Source organism: Colius striatus, chromosome 5, assembly GCF_028858725.1.
Source record: "Colius striatus isolate bColStr4 chromosome 5, bColStr4.1.hap1, whole genome shotgun sequence".
Taxonomy (NCBI): Eukaryota; Metazoa; Chordata; class Aves; order Coliiformes; family Coliidae; genus Colius; species Colius striatus.
Genome location: NC_084763.1, coordinates 368,145 through 389,848, shown reverse-complemented (window position 1 = coordinate 389,848; position 21,704 = coordinate 368,145). Strand labels below are relative to the sequence as shown.

Here is a 21,704-nt window from a genome sequence, read left to right as displayed (position 1 = left end):
GTTGGGTCAGATTGTAGAATATCTTTCTGTGGGTAGAACCACCGAGAAACAAGCATGGCTTTCGGCTTCAGTGGTCTACAGTTAGACCCCAGATAATCTTCCAGGTAAACTAGAATAGAATTCTATGAAACCTCTGTGGTATTCTGAGCCATACTGATTTGGAGATTGAGTTTTTCATTAATTCAAAATGAAACGTGGGTCGCAGTAACCCAAAGGGTAGACATTGCATTGAAATAAAGCAAATTTCAGAGTAAAGAAGGAAGTGCGTATAAATTTTAAAACCAATCCATGTCAAATTCTAGCTATTATGCTGTCGCATCACTTGCATCGCTGCTCATCTGACTACTTTTTAAGTTAAAGACTGCTTTCTGTATCTAAACTTGCCAGTACAATTCATCTATTCCTGCTCTTAAGTCAGCAGGAATTTAAAAGAGATCAAGTGCTTGGAAGTAACGTTTGTGACACTGTGTTAACTCTATTTCACAACCAGAACTAAAGTCTGAACAGTCATGGTCACCTGTGAGTTTGAACTCACTCTGTGTTAGGTCTCTAGCTGCTGGTAGGACTAAGAGTCACAGGTTAGAGTGGGAACAATGTGATCATACTACCTATGTTATTTAGTTGGTAACACTTATGGTGTATGTGAAGCTGTAAAGGTAGGTGTCAAGATAATGAGCCTGTGACATGTGACCAGACATATGTTATCATAAGCTGATGGAAGGCACAAAGCTGATAGCGTTGCTGTAATTAGTCTTTCAGGAATGGGGAAAAAGTAAATGCATTGTATCTAGAGGTTTTTTGTTGTTTTGTTTTGAAGTGTGTGCATACTTTATAGATCCAGACTTGAGTTTGGCCTGGATAGCTGATCTAAAGAAACGGAGGGGAGAATCTGCCCACTCTTTTACTCACGTTTTCTATTTGCTTTTGTTTTAGTTTGCAAGTATGCCTGCCACAGGAAATGTGAAGAAAAGGTAAGCCTATTTCCTTTCCTCCCTTCTCCTGCTGATTCATATGCATTTGAAGCTGAGACTACAAAAGCTGTATCAACTAGTGAAGAATAAGATGATTATTAAATCAGTTACCTATCTGTCAAAAAATGTTTTATCTTTTTTTCTGGGGTACTGTTCTTGCTGTTAATAAAAGCCAGGTCCCTGTGTAGCCAAAACATCTGCAGCAGGCATTGAATTTCTCATCCCTCCTACAGGAAGACATGTTTCAAGTTTAATACAACAAGTTAAATGGGTGAAATACAAACCACACAGCTCTTCCAGAAAAGGAAAGATGTATTTATAAGCTGTATATGTGTATGCACATATATTTACATAGATATGTGTGTGTTAGTGTATGTGTACATATGCACACCCTCTTTATATATATGTAAAATGTTTAAAGCAACAGAGATTTAAAGACAAACTTTTGGCATTGCATTATGAAGAATATTAAGCATAGTTTTAACTTATTTTGAGTGACTGCTGTGGTTTCCATGCAGTTCAGTTTCATTGCTAGAGCTTTGTTAGCTTTTGAAATCTGAGCCATTTTCATACAAGGTGAGATCAGTACTTCTGTGCTCTCAGATGGCTTAAAATTTCCCCTGTCCATGGGTTTGTGTTAGTTGAAGACATTTACAGAGCATTGGAGCCTAAATCTAGTAGTCTGATTTTACTAGAACCACTCTCATAGGATAGTACTCCTTGCTTTTAACTAAAATTTTATGATGAGTATTTGCTACCTATGAATGAAGTCATTGTTTGTAGTTAAGAGCACTGAATTTCTGGATACCCTGTATCTTGTCCTACTACCTGTGTTGTTGATCTGATGTTTGGCCTTGTGCGGGGATTTGTTTTGTCTCACTGCTTCCTGGAAATAGAACTAAATTCAAGAGAAGAACCTTTACTTAGTGAAGGAGTTTGAGATTTGTCAAGGGAAGTTGCTGTAAATACAAGTGTCAATTGGGTAAACATCCCTCATTTTGGGTGAAAATGGCACTTGTGTGTTTGAAAATTGCTGTGTTGTGTGGTATAAGTGGCTGAATAAATGCAGAATTTTGAGGTTTTTTTGTGAAATAAGATGATAAAGTACACACAACAGTAAGTTTGCAGGTAAGGCATTATCTTCTGAAGGCTTTCATCAACTGTATGCATTCAGTAATGGTTAATAATAAAACCTTAGTAATGGTGGTCTAGAAGTTGCAGGGAAACTGTTTAGTAGGAAGAAGTACTTTTTATTAAACCAGATGATGTAATTGATCCCTCTTTGCCCAGTAGCTCTGGGTCTCTAAATAGCACTTGCAGTACAGAAGTCTGCCAGCTTCCATGGGGAAGAATCAGGTTTGTTGATGTCGTTGGTAGCTTTCAGGTTTGAGTAGGTGCTACATAGATCTAGAGTTTCCAGAAGTGATGGTACATAAGTGGTGTTTCAGACTGTGGTAAGATATTCTTTAAACATGTTCTGGAGACAAAAAATGTTGTGTGTTCACCATATGTTAAAAACGGGAAACTGTATTTCAGTTTGTGTTTATGCTCTCAGGCATTTGGGTGTTGAGTGTTGGAAAGACTGATATATGGAGTGCCAAAAGCATATAGCAGCGTAACTATCACTGAGATACTGGCGTATTTTGTGGATTTTAAATAAGTAGCTTAAATTTAGAAGTTTTCTATGGAGGCTGGCTCACAGCAATGTTTTACACAGTATTACAAGCCAGGATTTTAAGCCAGACTGAGAATATATTGTGGGATTGGACTAGATGATCTCTAAAGGTTCCTTCCAACCCCTACCATTCTGTGATATGAAGACCATGTAAGGATGTTGCAGTCAATAGGATACCTCTTGTTGCTTGAGGATACCTCTAGCCATAATTGTAGTAACTGATTCAGGATCAGGTGTGTGGGAAAAGTTTCACAGACACTAGCTGTTACCTGCAAGTAGCTCTTTTCCCCGGGAATACATTTTACCTCCAAAACAAATATTACTCCTTGCGTATTCTATGAAACTACCCTGTCCACAGCTTATGGGAGTGACCATTTTTGTGGTACTGAAAACATCCCCTAAGGCAAAATGTTTAAGCAGTCAGTCAGCTGACAGCCATGTGGAAAGGGAGTGAGTGAGCACATAATCAGAAGGTTGCACTTAGGAGATCTTGTGGTTGTTTTGGAAACGAGTAACACACCAGCACGGTCAGGCATTGCTGAGAAGACAGTACTGGGGCCACGAGTGTTCATGAAAGCATTACTATCTGCAAGCCTAGCCATAAAGCCCCATAACAAACCAGATAATGTCATAATGTCAGTCTCTTCTCCCAAGTAACAAGTGACAGGACAAGAGGAAATGGCCTCAAGCTGTGCCAGGGGAGGTTGAGATTGGACCTGAGGCAAAACCTTTTCCCTGAGAGGGTTATCAGCCCCTGTGTCAGGGAGCAGGGGGAGTCCTCAGCCCTGGAGGGATCCCAAAGCTGTGGAGCTGAGGTGCTGATTGCCATGGGTTAGTGATCCTATGATTTTATAACTGTGTTCAGGTGAAAACAGCAGCTCAGGCCTTACGCTGATAGTACTGCAATGAAGTCTGCCAAGACAATAGCGTCAAGATTATTATGCTTGCAGTGAAACCCAAAAATGTCTCGTTACGTAAATCACCCATGAGAATAAAGTTTATGCAGACTCAAAAATCAAGTGGAATCTGAATTCGATCAGAAGATACAAATGAAGGAAGAATGACATTTTGTAGTTATTTGGGGTGAGAGCTCTGCTGCCTTGTAGGATGAACCCTGAATTGGTTTTGTGAGGGTTTTGCAGTTGCCTCTGACATAACAGCAAGTACAAAATAACAAATCCAGGCAAGCATTGTAGTACTGCTTCGAAACCTGGGACACAACTGGAAGAAAACCTGAAGTTAAAGAAATGAAGAAACAGCAGCAGAGATTAGATTGCACCAATTTAGACTGATGTATTCAGTGCTTTTATATCAGTTGCAGAAAGATGATGACATTTGAAATTACATAACATAAATCCACTTGATGGTGGGGATGGATTCCAGTGTGAACACTGGATGAGCTTTAAAAGAAAGTGACCCCAAAACTCAACACAAAAAAAAAAGAGCAGGAAGAGGCCAAACTCTACTGTCTCAGAATTGTCTGTGGAAGGAAAAGCAAACAAGAAAGTGAACATAGTGGATGTCTGGATGTAAAACCTGAAGTGATATATCCATCTCTGTCACGTTACTGTTGGCAGTTTAGCCCTGAAGGGGAGGGCGGGTGCCTGGCTACAGGGATGAATTAATGGAAATTAAGGATCCACAAATTCGGAACAGACGTCTGGAAGCAGTATTTTGTGCAGAAAGCAATGAATACATGAACAAGTCTCCCAGGCAAGTTTGTTTAGGTGAACAGCAGTGAGGTTAGTCTGGACCGTGTTCCTATGCGACCTGATCTAGGTGAACCTGCTTCTGCAGGGGGGTTGGACTAGATGATCTCAAAAGGTCCCTTCCAACCCTACCATTCTATGATTCTATGAACTATGCGTAGATTTAGCTGTTGTAATGTATTTGGCTTTGCAGCAGGCTTATTTAGAAGTAAAGGCAGCCTTTCAAATTGTTACACCAGCACATAGTACCATTTCAATTTACTGTATTAGTCGTCTGTGTTTCTTTAAGTGATGGGGACAGAAAACCACTCTATAGAAAAGTGTTTGCTCTTCCTGTATTCCAGAACTCTCTAAGTTCTCTCTCTAAAGGCAATGATTTTGTTTTCACTCTGACAAATATCATAAGAATGAATTTTGAAAGAATTTTCTTCAGCTGAACAAGTCCCAGTTCATTTACGTAATTACTGTCTTGTAGGGCCTCAGTCCGAACATATTTAACTTGGAAATGTGTCCATGTGCCTATTTGTTCAGATACACATGTCTAATTAGTGTTCCCTGAGCTTTCTGAGGCTACAGCATGTCTAATGCTCCAGGGCTTTGCTCTGGGAACGTGAGTCGCCTTTGTTTTGTAGCTTTGTCTCTGGACTTGTCTCTCTGCATAATGTAGGAATACTTGTTTGTGCCACCACAAGGCTTTCACTTAGCTCTCTGTCCTTGAATACCATTTTTCCATCTTTTACTCTGTCAGTGAGGTATGTAGTACAGAGCTGGAGTGTTGAAAGGCATCTTGTGACTCGAGCCAAACTTTGACCACTGTGAATTGAAAACCAAATTCTATATCCTGTCCTGGGGGAACACAAAAGGTGGGAGGGGGATCCTCTTGACCCATATTTTCTTGGCCTATTTCTTTTATACTAATTCTTCCTCTTGAGAACTGACTGATTTTATTAAGATTATAAGCAAATGCTTAAGTTCTCTTGCAGTCAGTAAGCGTATTTGCTGAAGTCTTTTGATGAGTCAGGTGTGATCCAGCTTTATGCCTGTGCCTAACGAGCCTTGCATCTCTCCTTAATTCATCTTGGAAGATATTTTTGCTGTGCTGAAGCCAAACAGACATTTTCTTTCTGTGACACAGCTTGATTCTTTGCTAGTCTGAAACTATGTTTCAAAGCATCCAATATCCTAGGCAGATGGCTCTGTCTTTTTATGTTCCGGTAAGATTAATTTACTTCTATATTGGTTTGATTCAGCACACTTCCTTCTTCACCTCTCAAGAAGCTGTCTTAGGCATCTTGCTGGAGTGGAGATTTTATCAAAGCTTCTAAATTTTGTGCTAATGATCTAATGTCCTTGTTTAGACTAGTTTCCTGAACTGTGGTGTGCTTCTTGAGTGCTGGTAAAGCTATGCCAAACAATTACTTTCAAATACTACAGGTTGTTTGTTGCAGAGAAATGACAACTATATTATGTTTCTAGCATTTTAGCATTTGTTAAGCCACCAAAATTGTTTTAATCGTAATTGTTATAAACGCTGGCATGACACTTTGTCCTGCTTCATTTCTGAAAGAACATATTTTTTTCTAATTCCGTTTTTCTAGGCATTTGTATCTGAGCAATTCTGGTAATTCTTCCCTTAACTCTCATCTCTGGTTTTCTTTAAACTGTTTAAACTGTTGCTGGTTGAAGACGATCGAAAGAAGACTCCCCACTGCCCTCGAATCCATAGTCCCTTGTGGTACCCTGATCTTTTCCTTTCTGTAGTCTCTTTAACAGTTCAGGATACATGAATGTGATTACAGAAACATGCATAAAGATTTCAAAAGTTTAACTTCACTTACTGTTAAAAAACCCCATGACTAGCAGCCCTATAGAAGAGAGTAGCAGTAATGACAGCAGTAGAAATTAGCAAGGCTTGGTAGTTGTTTTTGGTCCTGGGTTGCACGTTGAGCTTGGTTTGTGAAATAACTTACTATCTATGTATATCTGTATGTATGTTTAGCTGAGCATCAGGTAATGCGCCCTAGTCTGTGTTGTTATATTACAAATTCCTTTGGGAAGGTGAAAGCAGAGAAGAGACTGGTGGCAGTGGTTGGTTTGGAAAGGGAAGCAACTCTGTCATGGATGTTTCTTTCTTTTCTCTCCGATTTGCATACTGCATCAGCTTGCTATTGAAGGAATTCAGCATGAGTATTCAAAGAATTCCTCTTTGATATTAAAACCAGACAAAATTAGAGCAGAAGCCAGAGTTGCAAGATGTCAAAATGTGCTTTACTTCTTAAAGGGATTGCTACTACTTTGGTAGTGGCAGTTTAAGCATAGTGTTTCTCTTGAACTTTCTAACCTTGTTTCATAGTTGCATTTCAAGTACTACAAACTAAGGGTGAAACTTCCACAGAAAAATAAATAGCATTTTGAGGGAAGAGACACAGAGTACCACAGACTTCTCACCTGAATGCCCAGGGTTTGTTTATTTTAAGTGATTTTTGAAGTAAAGCTCTCTTAGTTTTAAAAATAATTAAGGAGGCTGGAAAAGATGTGTAAAATACTGCCAGTTCTTGCACCTCGGTTCATACAGCACGGTCGAAAGTCTAGATTAAAACTTGTCATGACCAGCAGTGGACCACGTAGTGGCAACTTTGCTTTTCAGATGAGTTCCCGTGAGTGGTTTTTCCTTTCCATTCCTTTTTTTTTTCCCTGTAAAAAGATTTCAATGTGTGTTTCCCTTAACTGTCAGATTTTGGGTAGAAGGAATCAAGGACTAGAAAACTTGTCTTCTGTAGTTTCCAGGAACCTCTGTGGTTGATGAGTATTTGTGGGAATCCATAAATCTGAGCACATTCAAAAAGGCTGAAGTCTTCAAGTGCTGGTTGATAATAAACTAACCATGAGCCAGCAACGTGCCCTCATGGCCAAGAAGGCCAATGGCATCCTGGCCTGCATCAAGAAAAGTGTGGGCAGCAGGTCAAAGAAAATTCTTCTCTCCCTCTACTCTGCCCTGACGAGGCCTCATCTGGAGTCCTGTGTCCAATTCTGGGCTCCGCAGCTCCAGAGGGGACAGGGAAGTGCTGGAGAGGGACCAGCACAGGGCCACCGAGATGCTGAGGGGACTGGAATATCTTCCTTATGAGGAAAGGCTGGAGGAAACTGAGGGGGGATCTCATTAATATTTACAAATATCTAAATGGTGGATGTCAGGAGATTGGGGCAGCACTTTTTTCTGTTGTAGCTAGCAACAGGACAAGGAGTAATGGGATGAAGCTGGAATACAAAAAGACCCATTTAAACATAAGGAGAAACTCCTTTTGTGCTGAGGTGAGGGAGCCCTGGCACAGGCTGCCCAGAGGCTCCTTCTCGGGAGATTTCCAAACCTGCCTGGACACGTTCCTGTGCGACCCGATCTAGATGGACCTGCCCTGGCAGGGAAGTTGAACTAGATGTTCTTTAAAGGTCCCTTCCAACCCCTACTGTTCTATGATTCCATGGTTTGGGGTTTTTTTGTTGTTGTTATATTACTATGCATGTGGCCCTTCATAGTGCTGTGTGGCATTGGGTGAGAGTAAAGATGTTTGCAGCTGAAGTCCAAGTGGTTACTGTTGGAGTTTCATAGCTGACGCTGACATTCAGAAGGGTCTTCAGAGTTTTTCAGATTGTACCCAGAAGCAGTATTTTGCAGATCTTCCTGTCTGCAAAATCTTTTGCCTTCTTTTAGATGTGATATCACTGTAATGAACTATGCGGTGCATAAACCTTCAGATTCAACTGGGACATAAGGACTTGAAATTGCTTTTTATGGGCATGAACCTTGGGCCGTTGAAGTAGCAGGAGTGTTGTGCTGGAGCATTTTGTGTTTGGCAGTTAATTTGCTGGGACTTTCCAAAAGTGAAAAAAAGTTATTTTCAAGTATGCTGGTGTTTTCAGATAAGAACTCCCATTTAGACTTACTGTTTCAGATATCTGTCTATGTCGTGCCAGACCCAGCTGGTACATGTACAACTTCAAGGTTTGTTTGTTTCCTTACTGCTTTTCCTTAAAAAATAAATACAGCTGTTGGCAAGAGGAAAAGAGGATAAGATTATGTTAGTGAGAGAAGGAAACAAAACAATTTCTACTTTTGTTTGCTCACCACCAAAATACTGATAGGTTGCATTTTCATGACAGATGTGGACTTTCCACTGGAAAATTTAGGATGTTTTAAGAGCATTTTTTTGCATTTATTTGCTGTTGTCTTTTTCCTCCCATGCCTGGTCCTCTTCTAGCTGATTTTTGGAAAGGACCTCTTTACTGGTCTGTTTATTTTCTGATTCTTTTAAAGTGGGATTGAAGAACATGGGAATGCTGCATTTTAGGTTACTGCTGCTTGGAGTGCTCCCTGAGGTCACATCAGACAGCTTATGCCATATTCCCATCTCTGGGAAATGAGAATCAGGTAGTTTACAAGAATATAGCACTCCTTTCTTTGTCTATGACTCATAAAAATTGTTTACCCTCACTGTACATGATGCTCTTAGCATTTATGCAAGAGGCATTGCTTTTGTGATCACTGTTAGAGCCAAGGGCAGTAGCAACATCTGGAAGGGCACTGGGAACATCGACAGCAGCCATAGTTGGGCAGCATGCATCGTGTCCCAGTGATGTATAGCATTGTACACCTTTTCTGTGCCAAACTATGTTGCCTTTGCTGGGAGTTTTGATGAAGGATTAGTACTCCTAGCAGCTGGTTAATATCCCTCTTGCAATATGGCATCTGAAGATGTTGGAGCCACCCCAGCCTTAAACTGCAAGGACTTGCCTTACTGACTTGATGGAAGAATGGGAACTGGGTTATAGACATTGTTTTGAAGAACAATGATTTTGTGGAAATGTAGAGTGAGAGAGCCAACACTATGTGCTTTGAAGGTTATGATCTTTGTCTTAGAAGTCCTGACTGTTCTGTATCATCAAGCTGAAACGCCTGAGCTTTGTTAGAATTTCTTTTCCTGCTTCTGTGTGATAACGTGGCATTTAATAGTATTTTACTAGTAATTATTTCTGAAAGACTGCCTCCCTTGTCTTGTTCTGTCCTGCTGAAGAGAACATTTGAAATACCCCTTACAGATGAAGCATAATGAAATTCAGTCCTAGTGAAAACCATCTGTTTGGGAGAGCTAGTTTTGGTGATGACAAATATGTATTTAACTCTGTCATAGGGAGAGCGTTCAGTACCATTTTGCTGAATTGTCTTTTCCGAATAACTTGAAAATTGAAGATGTATTTGGAACATACACATTTAAGGCTATGTTTTAATATATTTTGAGAGGAGGGAAGATGGTTAAAATGACTTGGAGGGCTGTGGAAATCATGATTGTGATGTAACAAAGTCAGAAATACTGTAATAAAATTCAGGCACTTCCAGTGCCATCATGTCAGCCTCCATCCAAGTGTTACCAGCCTCAAAACCAGGCGACTGCTTTACAGCACAAGAATACATTTTGGTGGGAGAGTGGAAGGTTGCTTCTTGATTTGCAACCCTTTGGGCTGCTTTGGCCTCCCATGGCTTGCTGAGCACTGTACTCCAGCTGCTCTACCCGAGGGTTTCTGTAAGCTTCCTGCTGGAGCGGTCACTTGGCCTCTTTGATGTGACTCTTGCAGACCTCCCGTCACATACTGCAACCAGGCCTCTGCTGAACTGCCACACATGTCTTTGGGCTACCCGATGCGAGAGCTGTCTTTCCTTCTTGTGACTTAACACATCTATGTGTTAAACTGGCCCTAGTGAGCAGCAGAGAGACATCCTGCAGGTGGGTGGTTTTCAGCTCCAGGGAAATCAAGCAAGAAACAAAGATAAAACCCTCAAGCTAATTACTTCACCAACAAGGCTGGTGTGTGACTTCTGCCTTCATAGATTTCTGTGATGCTGAGAAGAAAAGACGGGCATTTCTGCATTCTGGAGCCCACTTGTACCCCATTTCTGCCTTCTGTTAAATGTAAAGAAAAAATCACCCCTCCATCTTTTGACCTAAGTTTATCACTCAAATATTGCTTGCATGTTGTCGTCAGTTCTTCAGTTGGAGACACACTGGGAACAGTGAAAACTGTCGACTGGGAAGTGACCTCCGTGGTTTATCATCAAAAAGCTCCCCTCTCCCTCTTCTAGAATGTGAGATACCGTTGGCTCTGTGGTGCCATTTGTGACCACAGGACTCATGGTGCCTGTAGCTCTTACTAGCATTGCTCGGACATTGGAAGCAGAGAAATCATACCAACGTTTATGTTAAAGGTCCGAAATTCTGAGGTAGAACAGGCCTGGTGCACAGCTTGTTTTGACTCTGGAAAATCCAATCCCTGCTGGTAGTTCTCTCCTTTGGGAGAGGAACATATCTGTGAAACTGTATCCCCATTCCTTGCTAGGGCCCTCCCTGTCTGGTAATGTTGCAAGATTTGTTTGACTTCTTTGCAAATGAAGCATGTTTTCTCATGGGGATTATACCAAAATAAACAGGCCTGGAATCCTGGAAGGATAACATAGTTCCCTGAGGAATGTGTACCTAATTAAGCTTAGAGAGGCTAGATCTAATACAAAGAAAGCAGAAGTCATGTCTCTCCAAAGATGTATCCAATTGCCACAATTAGGATTTCTTTCTCCTCTTTTTTAGCTGCAAAATGAGACATTTAGAGGAAAGATACTATGGTTTTGCACTTGTGTGGCATCAAATTGTTTCAGCCCGCTTTATAAACCTGAGATTAAACAGATTAACTCAGGAGGGACAGTAGCTAGCAGTCCATTCAAGTTCAGATTGGCAAACTGAGCCACAGTGCAGAGGGCTAGTGCAAAGTCCAGTAAATATCTAGTTTTAGCATCTTGGCTCCTGCTGACTGGTTTAACCCCTGTCAGTTACACACAGGTTCTGACAGAGCTGCTTGTTCTTTGCTTTTGACCTCTTTTGGAGCAAATCCAGTGATCTGCTAAAGGAGAGGACTTCATTTCTGGTTACTAGTTCATGGTTATTAGGAGAAAGTCATAGTTTTTTTGATTCTAGGAATCTGTTTCATTGGAGGTTTGAAGAGTTTCTTCTATTGAATCCTTCTCCCAGATAACCTGTTTACCACGTCTTACCCTGTGTGTGTTCTTTACAGATTTGGAGAACAACTTTGTAGGTTAGGACTGGGATATCCGGCACAGGAGATGGGACGCTTGGAGGAGGTGGCAAGCATAAGTGAACAGTGCATTTCTGTATATTGGGATAACTGCATTCCTAGCTACTTGTGAAAGGGGTTTTTTTTCCTTTTGTCACTTTTTTTAAAGCAACTTTGTTGCTTTCTTTGGCAGAACAGGGATTTGTATGTATATAAACACAGCCAATTTTGAAATCCCTCCTGAAGAGATGTAACTTTCCATCTCAGGTGCTTCCATTTCAGACTTTGCTTCATATAGCATAATCCTAAGTAGACAGGAATGAATTGTATGTGGTTCAGGACTGTAGGAACATGGCTTAGATGTTGCAGTAAACAGTAACTTGTGTGTCTTTGCCAAGAAACTCACAGTTTCTCAAGCTTCAGCTGATCCTCTTTACATCTTGATGAGGTGGGTACATGGAGTGTTACTGTTAGTTCAGCAAATAAAAAACACTGAAGCTGAGAAATTAATAAATAGCTGCTTAAATATGAATGTTGGAATTTGGTTTTGAATGGGGAGCTCTTGGCTCTCTTTCTTTTTTTTCTGTCTTTCCCTGTAGCAGCTTTGTCATGGACCTAGGTGAGGGAGAAAGTTGTAACGTGTTAGGAAGCTTTTCTGATGTTACCTGGGCTTCTGCTTTTTGTATGATAACGTTCTATAGGAAGAAGTCTTTGCCTTTTACTGACAATCATGAGCCAAGCCCATATTAACAAGTTCTCAATTGTAGTTGCCTTTGAGATTTGCAATGCAGTTTTTCGTTTGTTTCTTCCAGATTTAACTTCAAACTAATCAAACAGCAGGGTTGTTTCCAGAGGGCAACAGAAGTTGGGGTGGAAATGATGTCTAGCTACACCAAATCTCAGTGCTGGTTTTACTGTATCTATTATCTTTGTTTTTGGGAACACAATTACACCTTGTTCATTAAAGTGCTTTAATGACTGCAGAGTGCTTACTCAGTTTCTGCTGTGTTTCTTTTAAGGCTGCTGTTTTCAATGTGTGGAAAAATGCTTAATTTGAAGAGGAAAGTTCAGCTGGGTGTGCTTTAGAGCTGTTCTGTCTAGTATGAAGTGCTGAGGATAGGTGCTTGATATGTCCAGGACAAAAGTTGGAGTTGGATACAAATATCACAAAGCTGTTCTATTCTAATCATAGTAATTAGAAACTTGTGCATTGCTACTGTAGCTTCTGAATCCCAAGTGAGTATTTCGGTGTCCATTTTCATTCTAGAATTTGGGATTACATTTTTAATTTTGTCATATTGCAAGCTGTGTCTTTGAAAGCACAGAGTTGTTTGACTGTGTACTGCCCTCAGCATCCTTTAGTTTGCTTCCTCAGTGAGGAAGGGGAATTAGGATTGGAATTAGGAAGTGGAATTAGGAGGGGTGGGTTGGAGAACAGGGATTATAACTGACAGGCATATTGAAAGAAGAAAGCTAAGATTTAAATACAGAGCTGTAGGTTTATTTAAGTAGATAAGTTTGTGTGTTTGTAAAAACAAACCAAACGCCCAAAAAACCCACAAACCCCCCAACATATGTGTTTTTCATATACATATATATATATGTGTGTATATATATATGTTTGCATGTATATAAATACACAAATATTTCCACAGTCTCACCTTCTGATAAGACCGTCGCAGCTTATACATCAGTGCACCGTCTCCCGACATCACTGGGAGTTTGCGTTATTTGGAAGATATCAGTGGCTTCATTTTGCTGCTCTTTTCACTCTTTCTCCTGAGTTTTATAACATGAATTGCAGTGAACCAGAATGAACAGTGTTTTAGCAGGTCATGTATGAATTAGATGGAGATTCCTCGCACTGCACACCCTTTGTGTTACACATAACCTGTGTCAAGTGCACCAGCATTTCTTACTTGATAAAACCGTACCTTGGAGGAGAGAGATCCACTACAGCCAAATGGTTAAGTTGTTTTTGCAAAAGCAATATGATAGTGTTTGAGATTTGGACTTTGAAATGCACCTTTGGTAGGAACTGTCTCGTTCTTTGTAGACGGTTCTTCCTCAGAAAGATCACCTGCTCGTTGCAAAAGGAGAAGGTAAGGGAGATGGAAAGGTGCCTGTGGGAGTGGAGGTGGCTGGAAGGGCAGGCGGGGCTGTGGGGGCCGTGCCCCGCTGAGCAGCAGTGGAGGGCACTCTGGTGTCTGCTCCAGCAGGAGAGGATGATGACGTTCGTTTCCTTACTGCCAGATAGCCTGCCATTTGTTGACATTTTTTTCTTGAGTTAACATTTATCTCATGGCAATTGGTTACTCATTAACTGATGTGGCTGGCGTTACAGTCCTGTGAAGGAAAATCACCCGCAGATTATTTGGAGTCAGAATTCTTCATCACAGTAATGATTTAAAATCTCTTTTTTTCTGTCAGTACGGGACTTTCTCAAATTAAGGCTCAGTTCAGGAAGTACCCTGCCAGGAAAGTGTTTCCCTGTTAACTCTGTGTGCAAGAAAAGGTAGTTTGTCTTTCAAATACTTGCTTGGTTATTTGTGGGTAGCCTAATGTGTGTCTCTGTGTGTGTGCTGAGCAGTGTCTGAAAATCAGGGGAGGCGTTCCCATATTCTGGGATGTTACTGAAAGCTGACAAACCAGATGGTTCAAGTGTCTTTAAGATTAGCTGTAGCTTTGTTTGGGGTATCAGAAAAGCCTTTCTCAAGTGTATTGTTTTATGCAGTAGGTACAACTAATGAGACATTTGTACTCTCTTTTCCGTCTCTGTGTGGATGCAGAAGTCCTGCAGTCTTGCTTTCCAGCTCTGTACTTTTTCTGTAAATGCTGAATAATCTGGTTTTTTTAATCATGTCTCAGACCTTTGCAGACCAGGAAAAAGAGTTAGAGCCACTCACGTATCCTCAGCTTAGGTTGTCTGGACCTCGTGATAGCCTCTCTGTTATCTGTGAACACGTCAGCTCTTTTACTTTTAACCTATGTCTGTATTGACAGTGGAAGAATTTGCTGCAACTGCTCATAAAACTGCAATGGGCATTACGTAGAGATCTTGACTGTTTTGCTTCATCTGGGAAGAAATAGGTTGTTGTATATATGGTGTCAGAGGAAAAAATGTCAGTGCAGCAGAAGTGATTCAGTGTGTCTTTCACTGGGTGTCATGTCTCAAACAGTGGCAGTGCGTCCAAGTCTTTGGCTGAGTGCATTTTGAGTGCTCTGCGGTTCAGTGGCAGGTCTGCATAGCGGTAGGTTGGCAGCATGCAAGCGCAGAGGGAGGGATGGCTGGCTGTGTGTGGCAGAACAGGTATCCTGTGACTTGTTGGTAGCCCCGGAACAGGACTGTGCAATGCCAGTGCTGATCTTTGTAAAAAGAAAGCAAAAGGAGGCACAAAGAGGAGCAGGTGGAGTCTGTCTGTAAAGGCAGGTTGTTACATGTAACTGTCGCAGGCATAGTGAGACTCCGAAAACAGAAAAATGAAGCAAGTAGTACCTAGAATGTTAGCTCCGATCTCCCGATAGCCCTGACTCCGTGGGGGTTGCCTGAATAAGATGTCACAGATGTGCCTAAAAAGGTCTGTGACTCTCTGCTGAAGTTCTTTTCCAGTGGATGTCCCCAGTGCTCTAGTGTCAGAATGAAAGGCGCTTTTCTTAGGCAGCGAGTCACCTGTAATTTTGAGGAGATTAGAGCAGCACTGTTTTGGTTAGCCAGGGGGAAAGGAGTTGCTTGATTCCTCGAGGGTGTTTAACAGTGAGGAGAAGGGAGAGAGATGGTATTTATGTGCTCCAGCAACAACGATTCTGTAGTGGTTCCAATTATTAGTTATGTGAGCATGTAGTACCAGCTGATCTCTGCTTTCCCTCTGCTCTGCACAGCCAGCCTGCGCACTGCTCTGGGGCTTCAGTTAACTCGCTCTGTTTGCTTCCCGGCACACAGGGGAGGGAAAAGCAACTGCTGAAATTTAGATGTTGTCTGTTTTAATGTTAGGTGTTGCTAATGAGAACATGAGCAAAACCTGATGTTAAATGCTTAGAGTAAGTCCTAGGTGATGATGCCTAGTGAGGACCAGGGATGCCTGTGGCTATGCGGGTGCAGCGTTTGCTCACAGTGGCGCGGGCTGTGCGTGGCGTCGGCCCCACCATGGGCTGCTCTGCCTGGGTTTGACACCCTGGCCTCAAAGGAGCAGTCGCGTTGTGTTGGAGGCCGTTTGTGGAGGTCGTGGTGTGTCAGGGAGGAGGTCCCAGAGACAGGTATCTTTGCTCTCAGCAGTGGGAACGCTGAGATGACAGCTCAGTTAAACACACGTTTAGTTGGGTGTTCGGCTGGATGAAACATGAGTGGCAGTTGTGAAATGAGCTGCAGAAATGCACTTAAGTAAGACCTTGGACGTGAAGGTCCACTGAGAGAGTCAGGGTGCAGCAGACAAACCTCAGGAGTTCATATCTGTCCCTTTTTCTTTAGGGATGGTGTGGGGATCATGAAGAGGCTGGGAACTGAAAATCAATGTGATAGCTTTTCTTTGTGCTTCTTACATCACAAAGCACTTAAGAATCAGAGGTACATCTCTTCACAAGCAATTATGGAAGCAAATGCCTTCCCTTCCATGCTGGGGGTTAAAAACTGTTTCTGAGAGCTCAGACTGGAGTGGATTATCCTGGGGTAGTCAGGTCCATCTCTTTTTGTCTATGCTACCTACAAGACTGATGTTTCTCTTTGTTCTTGCAGCTCGCTCTATTGGATATATTGCATCTCTTTCTTATTGTCTAAGGATTTGAAATGATACATCAGGCCTCTTCTGCTCAGTAACCCACTCTGTATACAATGTCTTGAGAGCTGGTAGGACAGTTCACCAACAGGTCCTGCGTGAAACCTTGCTCTTGGTAGTCCAGGTTTCACCACAGAGTTTCTGGGTCCACTCTGCAGTCTGGAGCTGAATCTATCCCACAGATGAACATGTTGAATGAGCCAGTTTTCATGGGATTTAACCTCAAGGTGCTTGCTAAAGCAAGCATGACTGTTACTGAAGCTCAGCTGAACGCTGTGAATTGATGAACCACAGCCTTTGGGCTGCACGTGTGAGGTCTGAGGGTGCCTGCTGTATGGGACTGCTATAGAGAGAAGCTAACACTTGCCTTTCCTTAGATCTTCTGGTAATCCAAATTAGTTGTGCTTTGACTAGCTTTCTTTGTGTTCTGGTTTAGGAATATTCTAACAGGGTTGTTTGGATTTTTTTGGTGAGATGTGTACAGAACATGTTATCCCTAGTAAGTGTTTTAACTTTGAGCCAAGCCCCTGAAATTGTGAGCACACAGAATATAAGTTCTTCCTCTGCTCAGCCCACACCCTAGAAAAAAAATCCAGAACAAGGATAAGGTATGGGGGATTGTTGAGGTTCTAGATGACTTGGAAAGCAGAGTACCTATTTATTAACTAAAACTGAGATGGTATTAGAAGAATGCTGCAAAGGAGGGAGTGGAAGAGAGAGTAAGGCGGAGAATTCATGTTTCCCTGAATGTGGGACCTGAGCAAAGGCATTACTGTTCAGCCTGTTTTCACTGATGACAGCATGTGAGCAGGGCACTGAGTTGGCATTGAGCTGATGCTGACACTTCTCTGAGGGAAGATGAGGGAACCGAAAGCAGCTGTGGACACCTTGATTCCACACCTGGTCTGGTTGGTGCCCCCTTCTGTGGCTTTGACATTGTTTGAGGGAGCTCAATCAACGGGACTGGGTCCATCTCTAAAGCCAGTATATTTTTTTCCTGATTTGATTACTATTTTTTATTCCAGGTGGTGACACCCTGCTTTTTTCCAAGCAACCATGAACTGGTAAGTATTTCTGGCACTGCTGATATCTGTCAGGCTTTATAGATTAGGTTATTGCTGTAGCCTCCTGTCATCTCTTGTTATTTCAGTTCTGTGCCATCAGCCCCACTGTGAGGACTTGGCAGATCAGGGGTCTATTCCAGAAGGTTGTCACTGTGTCACTCCATGCAGGAATCAGGTTGTTTTATTATTTTGCAAGGCTAAGGCTTAACTGGGTGAAATGTTTTCTGCCATTTAAGATTCTTCTTGAACTGGGCTGGATGAACTGCCTGTGATGCAGCAGCCCTGCGCATATTACATGATCTGCTTTTGTTTGTGTGTTTTAAGTAACAAAGAATACGAGCTGAATTATTTCAAGGTACGATGCCTCATGTCAGTTTGAAAGTACAGATAGCAGAGGATTTGTTTGGGACCTGTTATTTTTTTTGTTGGGGGTGGAAGAGAGAACTCACGTTTGCTCAGGGTAAGAAAATAGTAAGCCTTTTCTGGCTTGTGTGACTGAATTTGGTTATTTTAGCTCCAAGGATGACAGGAATGATGCCTGTAGGATAGGACAGAGCAGTTGATGGAACCAGCACTGTCACCTGCTCGTGTCTTTAGTGGGACTACCCAGCCAGCAGCTGATGAAAGTGTGCTGTAGGTATGTGCCCCAGCCTTGGGGCAGGTGGGAATCTTCCACCTCACCTCTGCTTTGCTGTGGGAACCGGCCAAGTCACTTGGCGTGCTCCTGTGTCTTGATTTCCCTGCTGGAAAAGTATACATAGTGATACTTAACCACCAAAGTAAAACGGTGCTATGAAAGTGCTGGTTCATGATTCTCTTAATGCTAATCCTTTAAAAGAAAGGCTAGAAACCTTAATCAGTGATTCATGGTAGCATGAGGAATGTGAATATTGACTCGTGAGAGAGTCTCTCCAAATTTTGACCCAGGAATGCTATGAATTAACACATATCACAGTCTGGGTATCCTGCGTGGCATTACTGCAGAAGTTACAAACAGAGGAGCGCTTTGCCCTTCCTGCAGCTCAGGGTGTTAGATGAGTACTGGCCGCCGTTTCCTCTGTGCTGTGCACACAAGCTGAATGGCGATTCTGATATGGAAAAGTTGTCGTGATTCAGCAGCAGCTTTAACATACAGCAACCTGTGGGATATGTTACCAGTCCTTACCATCAATGGTTCTGGTTGAACTTGCTTTATGTGAGCTGTGAACGTGGAGCCATGTCAGTGATGGGGGCCCCAGTCACTCTGTGAGCTGCCGACAGTCCAACAGCGTAGAATGGATGGCAGGAGTGACGTCACCTCTTTTGTTTTACCAGCAAGGGTGTAGCCAGAGACATGTTCCATCCCTGAATAAAACATTCGTTTTGGGCAGAGGAAAGCATGGAATTTTACTTCATTTTCTTGCAGGGAAAGCTGTAGGTGAGACAACTTCACTGCAAAGCATGCAATATGTTCTCTATGAGATGGAGCAGCGTGTTTCCCTTTTGATGTGAAATGTGGTGACATTTTTAGATGAGGAATCTGCCTTGTGCACAAACGAATTGTATCTGTTTAGTGAAGAGTTCTGTTGCTCTGAAGGATGATAATCTGTGACCATATGAGCTGTAAGCAATTTCTTTTGCAGTTATTTTGAGTATAAAACACTGAGAAGATTGAGAATGAGCAGTTGAGCTCTTTGGCTCATAGGGAGGGAAGTACTCTATTCCATTCAACCAAACCTTTGCTGCCTTGCAGTTTGCTCTTGAACTGTGGATTTATCCCTGTTCATTCCAGCCAAGGAATTCCAGGCTTCTAGTTCTGACATAAATAAATGATGCATATGCCTGCTCTAAATTAGTGCTACATATATTTAGCCAGTGTAATGGCTGCCTGTATTGCTCTCAGTGTGGCTTCCATTGAGAGCCCTAGTTAAAAGTCTCAGCGGCGTGTTTGTTGGAAGGCTGCTGGAGCCTGATGAAACTCACAGATGCTCTTTCTCTTCAGCATTTTCAACTGGATGTCTGTTTCCAAAGAGGCCCTTTCTTCCCATTTCTCATGAGCTTGTATCTCATGTATCTTGGAGCTTTGTAATGACATCAGGGCCCTCATATATCAACGCAGTGCAGCTGTTGGGAGGCTCAGGTGCTAAAATATAAACCAGCTGCTGTTCAGTGTTCTAATAGTGCTTACTTTATGCTGTCATGCACATTCCTCTGACAGGGGAAAGGGGGAAGATGCAAGTCCAGCTCTGTTAATTCATCACATGTTTAGTAAAGATGACCTATTCTGGCGCACTGCGTTTCATTTCATGAAGAGGCAACGGACTATTTGTGTCAATGGGCTTCAGTTGCACAGAATCTATAGCATGAGCCAGAGACTTTAAAAAAGGGGAGAGAAGGCGCCATGGCCACTGATTTTCTTTTTTTGATCTGTATAACATTTTCCCTGAAAGTTGATAAAAATTGAAGATGGCAAGTGTGTATAAGCAGCAGTTCCTGGAGCTGTTGTATCTCACTTTGAAAGACTGACAGTTACTCACTTGATCATATTTTTTAAAATCAACATTTCTAATCATAAATAATTTGCTAACAAGTACCCATGTTTTTCTTAAGTCTTTTTCTCTAGTCTTGCACCAAGTACTTTTCATCTGTTACTTTAAGAAAATAGAAACAAAAGGGAAGACCATGGAAGGATAATACTTTTGAGAAGATTTTTAGATTCCAGGAAAAATGGTAGGACAATTTAAGGTTCTTCTAGAGGGCAGTAAGCTTGTCATCTTCACTGAAATTCCTTTTCCATCCTCCATGATAGTGTATATTTGAAAAGAATAAAATAAACGAAATCTTAATTCCTCAGGGGCCTTTCACATATCCCGGCAAATACCTTGTGATGATGAAATGTGGCATGACGGCCTGAACCTCGCAGCATGCGTGGATTCTTATCTTGCAGCTCCCGCATTGATTTGAGTGGTGCTTATCACTGCGTGACCTGTCAGTTTTGGTAGTGATCTTTGCCAGAGAAATTTCTGATTTAACCTTTATAACCTTTCTTTTCTTTTTTCTCCTCCATCTTGTTTTTTTTCTTCTCTTTTTTTGTGTGTTTCTCTTTTTTTCTAGCTGAGTACTAAGGAGTCTGTATACCTGTAGTGCTGACATTCAATAATGAGCTGTTATAATGCAGAAAGATTAAGTGGACTCTTACCCAGCTGCTCATGCTTTATTGTAACATCACTTCAAACTGAAGTTTCTTTACTTGTTTTGATAAGTGTCAGGTGGGAGATCAAAAATATTGGTAGAAATTTGGGAGGGAGGAGTGGTGGCAGTGGTTCTGCTTTTTTGTGTTTTGCTTAATTCTGCTTTTCTTTAAGTATGACAGCCTTTTTTTCTGCTTGTGAGAAGGAGAATCAAAGGCTTTCACATTCAGGCCCCTCCTAACAAGCCTCACACTGATTCAGAACAGTGTGTCAGGCCGGAAGAGGAGGGGAACAGAATTAGACTAATTATGTGAGAAACAGTGGGGGTTTCTGTAGGTAGTTTTTTTTGCAGGTGCGTGTGTTTCACTGTTTTTCTAAAGGAGTGGGAGAATACCTTGAAAAAAATGTTGAAGCAGCGATTCGTGGAGTCACAAAGACTTCATCCTAATTGTATATCTCATTTTTACTTGAAATCTATATTAACACATCCCTTCATGTATCCAGCCTAGTATAGGCTTTTTCACGGGAGCAACTAAAAGTGAATTTTTGTGAAAAAGATACAAAGAAAAACAGAAAATGAAACACCAAGTGTATGTGGAGAAAGAGAGGAAGAGAACAGGAAACCTTCAGAAAACTTGTACTGTAGCAGTGAAAGAAAATCAGTCCTTTTATAAGAGAATTATTGTGTTCCTTTCTTCCATGGTGCCTGGTGGATGCAGGGCAGTCCTCCCCAGATGCTTTGGCTTGAGAAAGACCAGTAGATATCACAACTTGTATTTTTATCCTTACTGCATTTATTTACTTTATAGGCATTTTTTTGGGGGGAGTGGGGAAAAAAGTGAAGTGTGTTGTTCCCATGGGACACAGTCCATCTGTTCTTAATGTGAGCCCACAAGAGAGATTTGGAGAACTCTGAGCTGAATTGCTGTTAGTGGCACTGGGAAGGCCTGAGCATGCAGATGAAGAGTTGTACTCTCCGGTTGCATTTGAAGTGGGGCCTCAGTACAAGAGATGTAGGATTGTTAACTTGGGGTGATTAGGTGTGAGCTCCCATTGCCCTGGAGCACCGCTGAGGGTGACTGAACTGAATCCGGGACTGACACATGCTGCCATTTCCCTCTGTGAGCCACGCTTTTGGTTTCTGGCTAACATTAGTAAAAGCTTTGCTGGAAAATTGCATCGTGGGCTTGTCTTGTAATAAATTTCTGTGACTTGCTGGTATTTCCTTTCTGG

General features: G+C 41.8%; 1 protein-coding gene across 7 annotated transcripts in view; it reads left to right on the top strand.

The window, feature by feature from the left end:
* TNS3 (tensin 3) overlaps nt 1-21,704 on the top strand; it is a 196,302-nt gene that overhangs the window by 71,622 nt on the left and 102,976 nt on the right. For 6 of the 7 annotated variants that reach the window (XM_061996994.1, XM_061996993.1, XM_061996998.1 and 3 more), the window contains 2 exons: nt 934-971; nt 17,263-17,301. In XM_061996994.1, coding sequence (XP_061852978.1) covers nt 934-971; nt 17,263-17,301 — 77 coding nt within the window. The remainder of the gene's footprint in view (nt 1-933; nt 972-17,262; nt 17,302-21,704) is intronic. The other variant, XM_061996995.1, reaches the window with a different exon arrangement.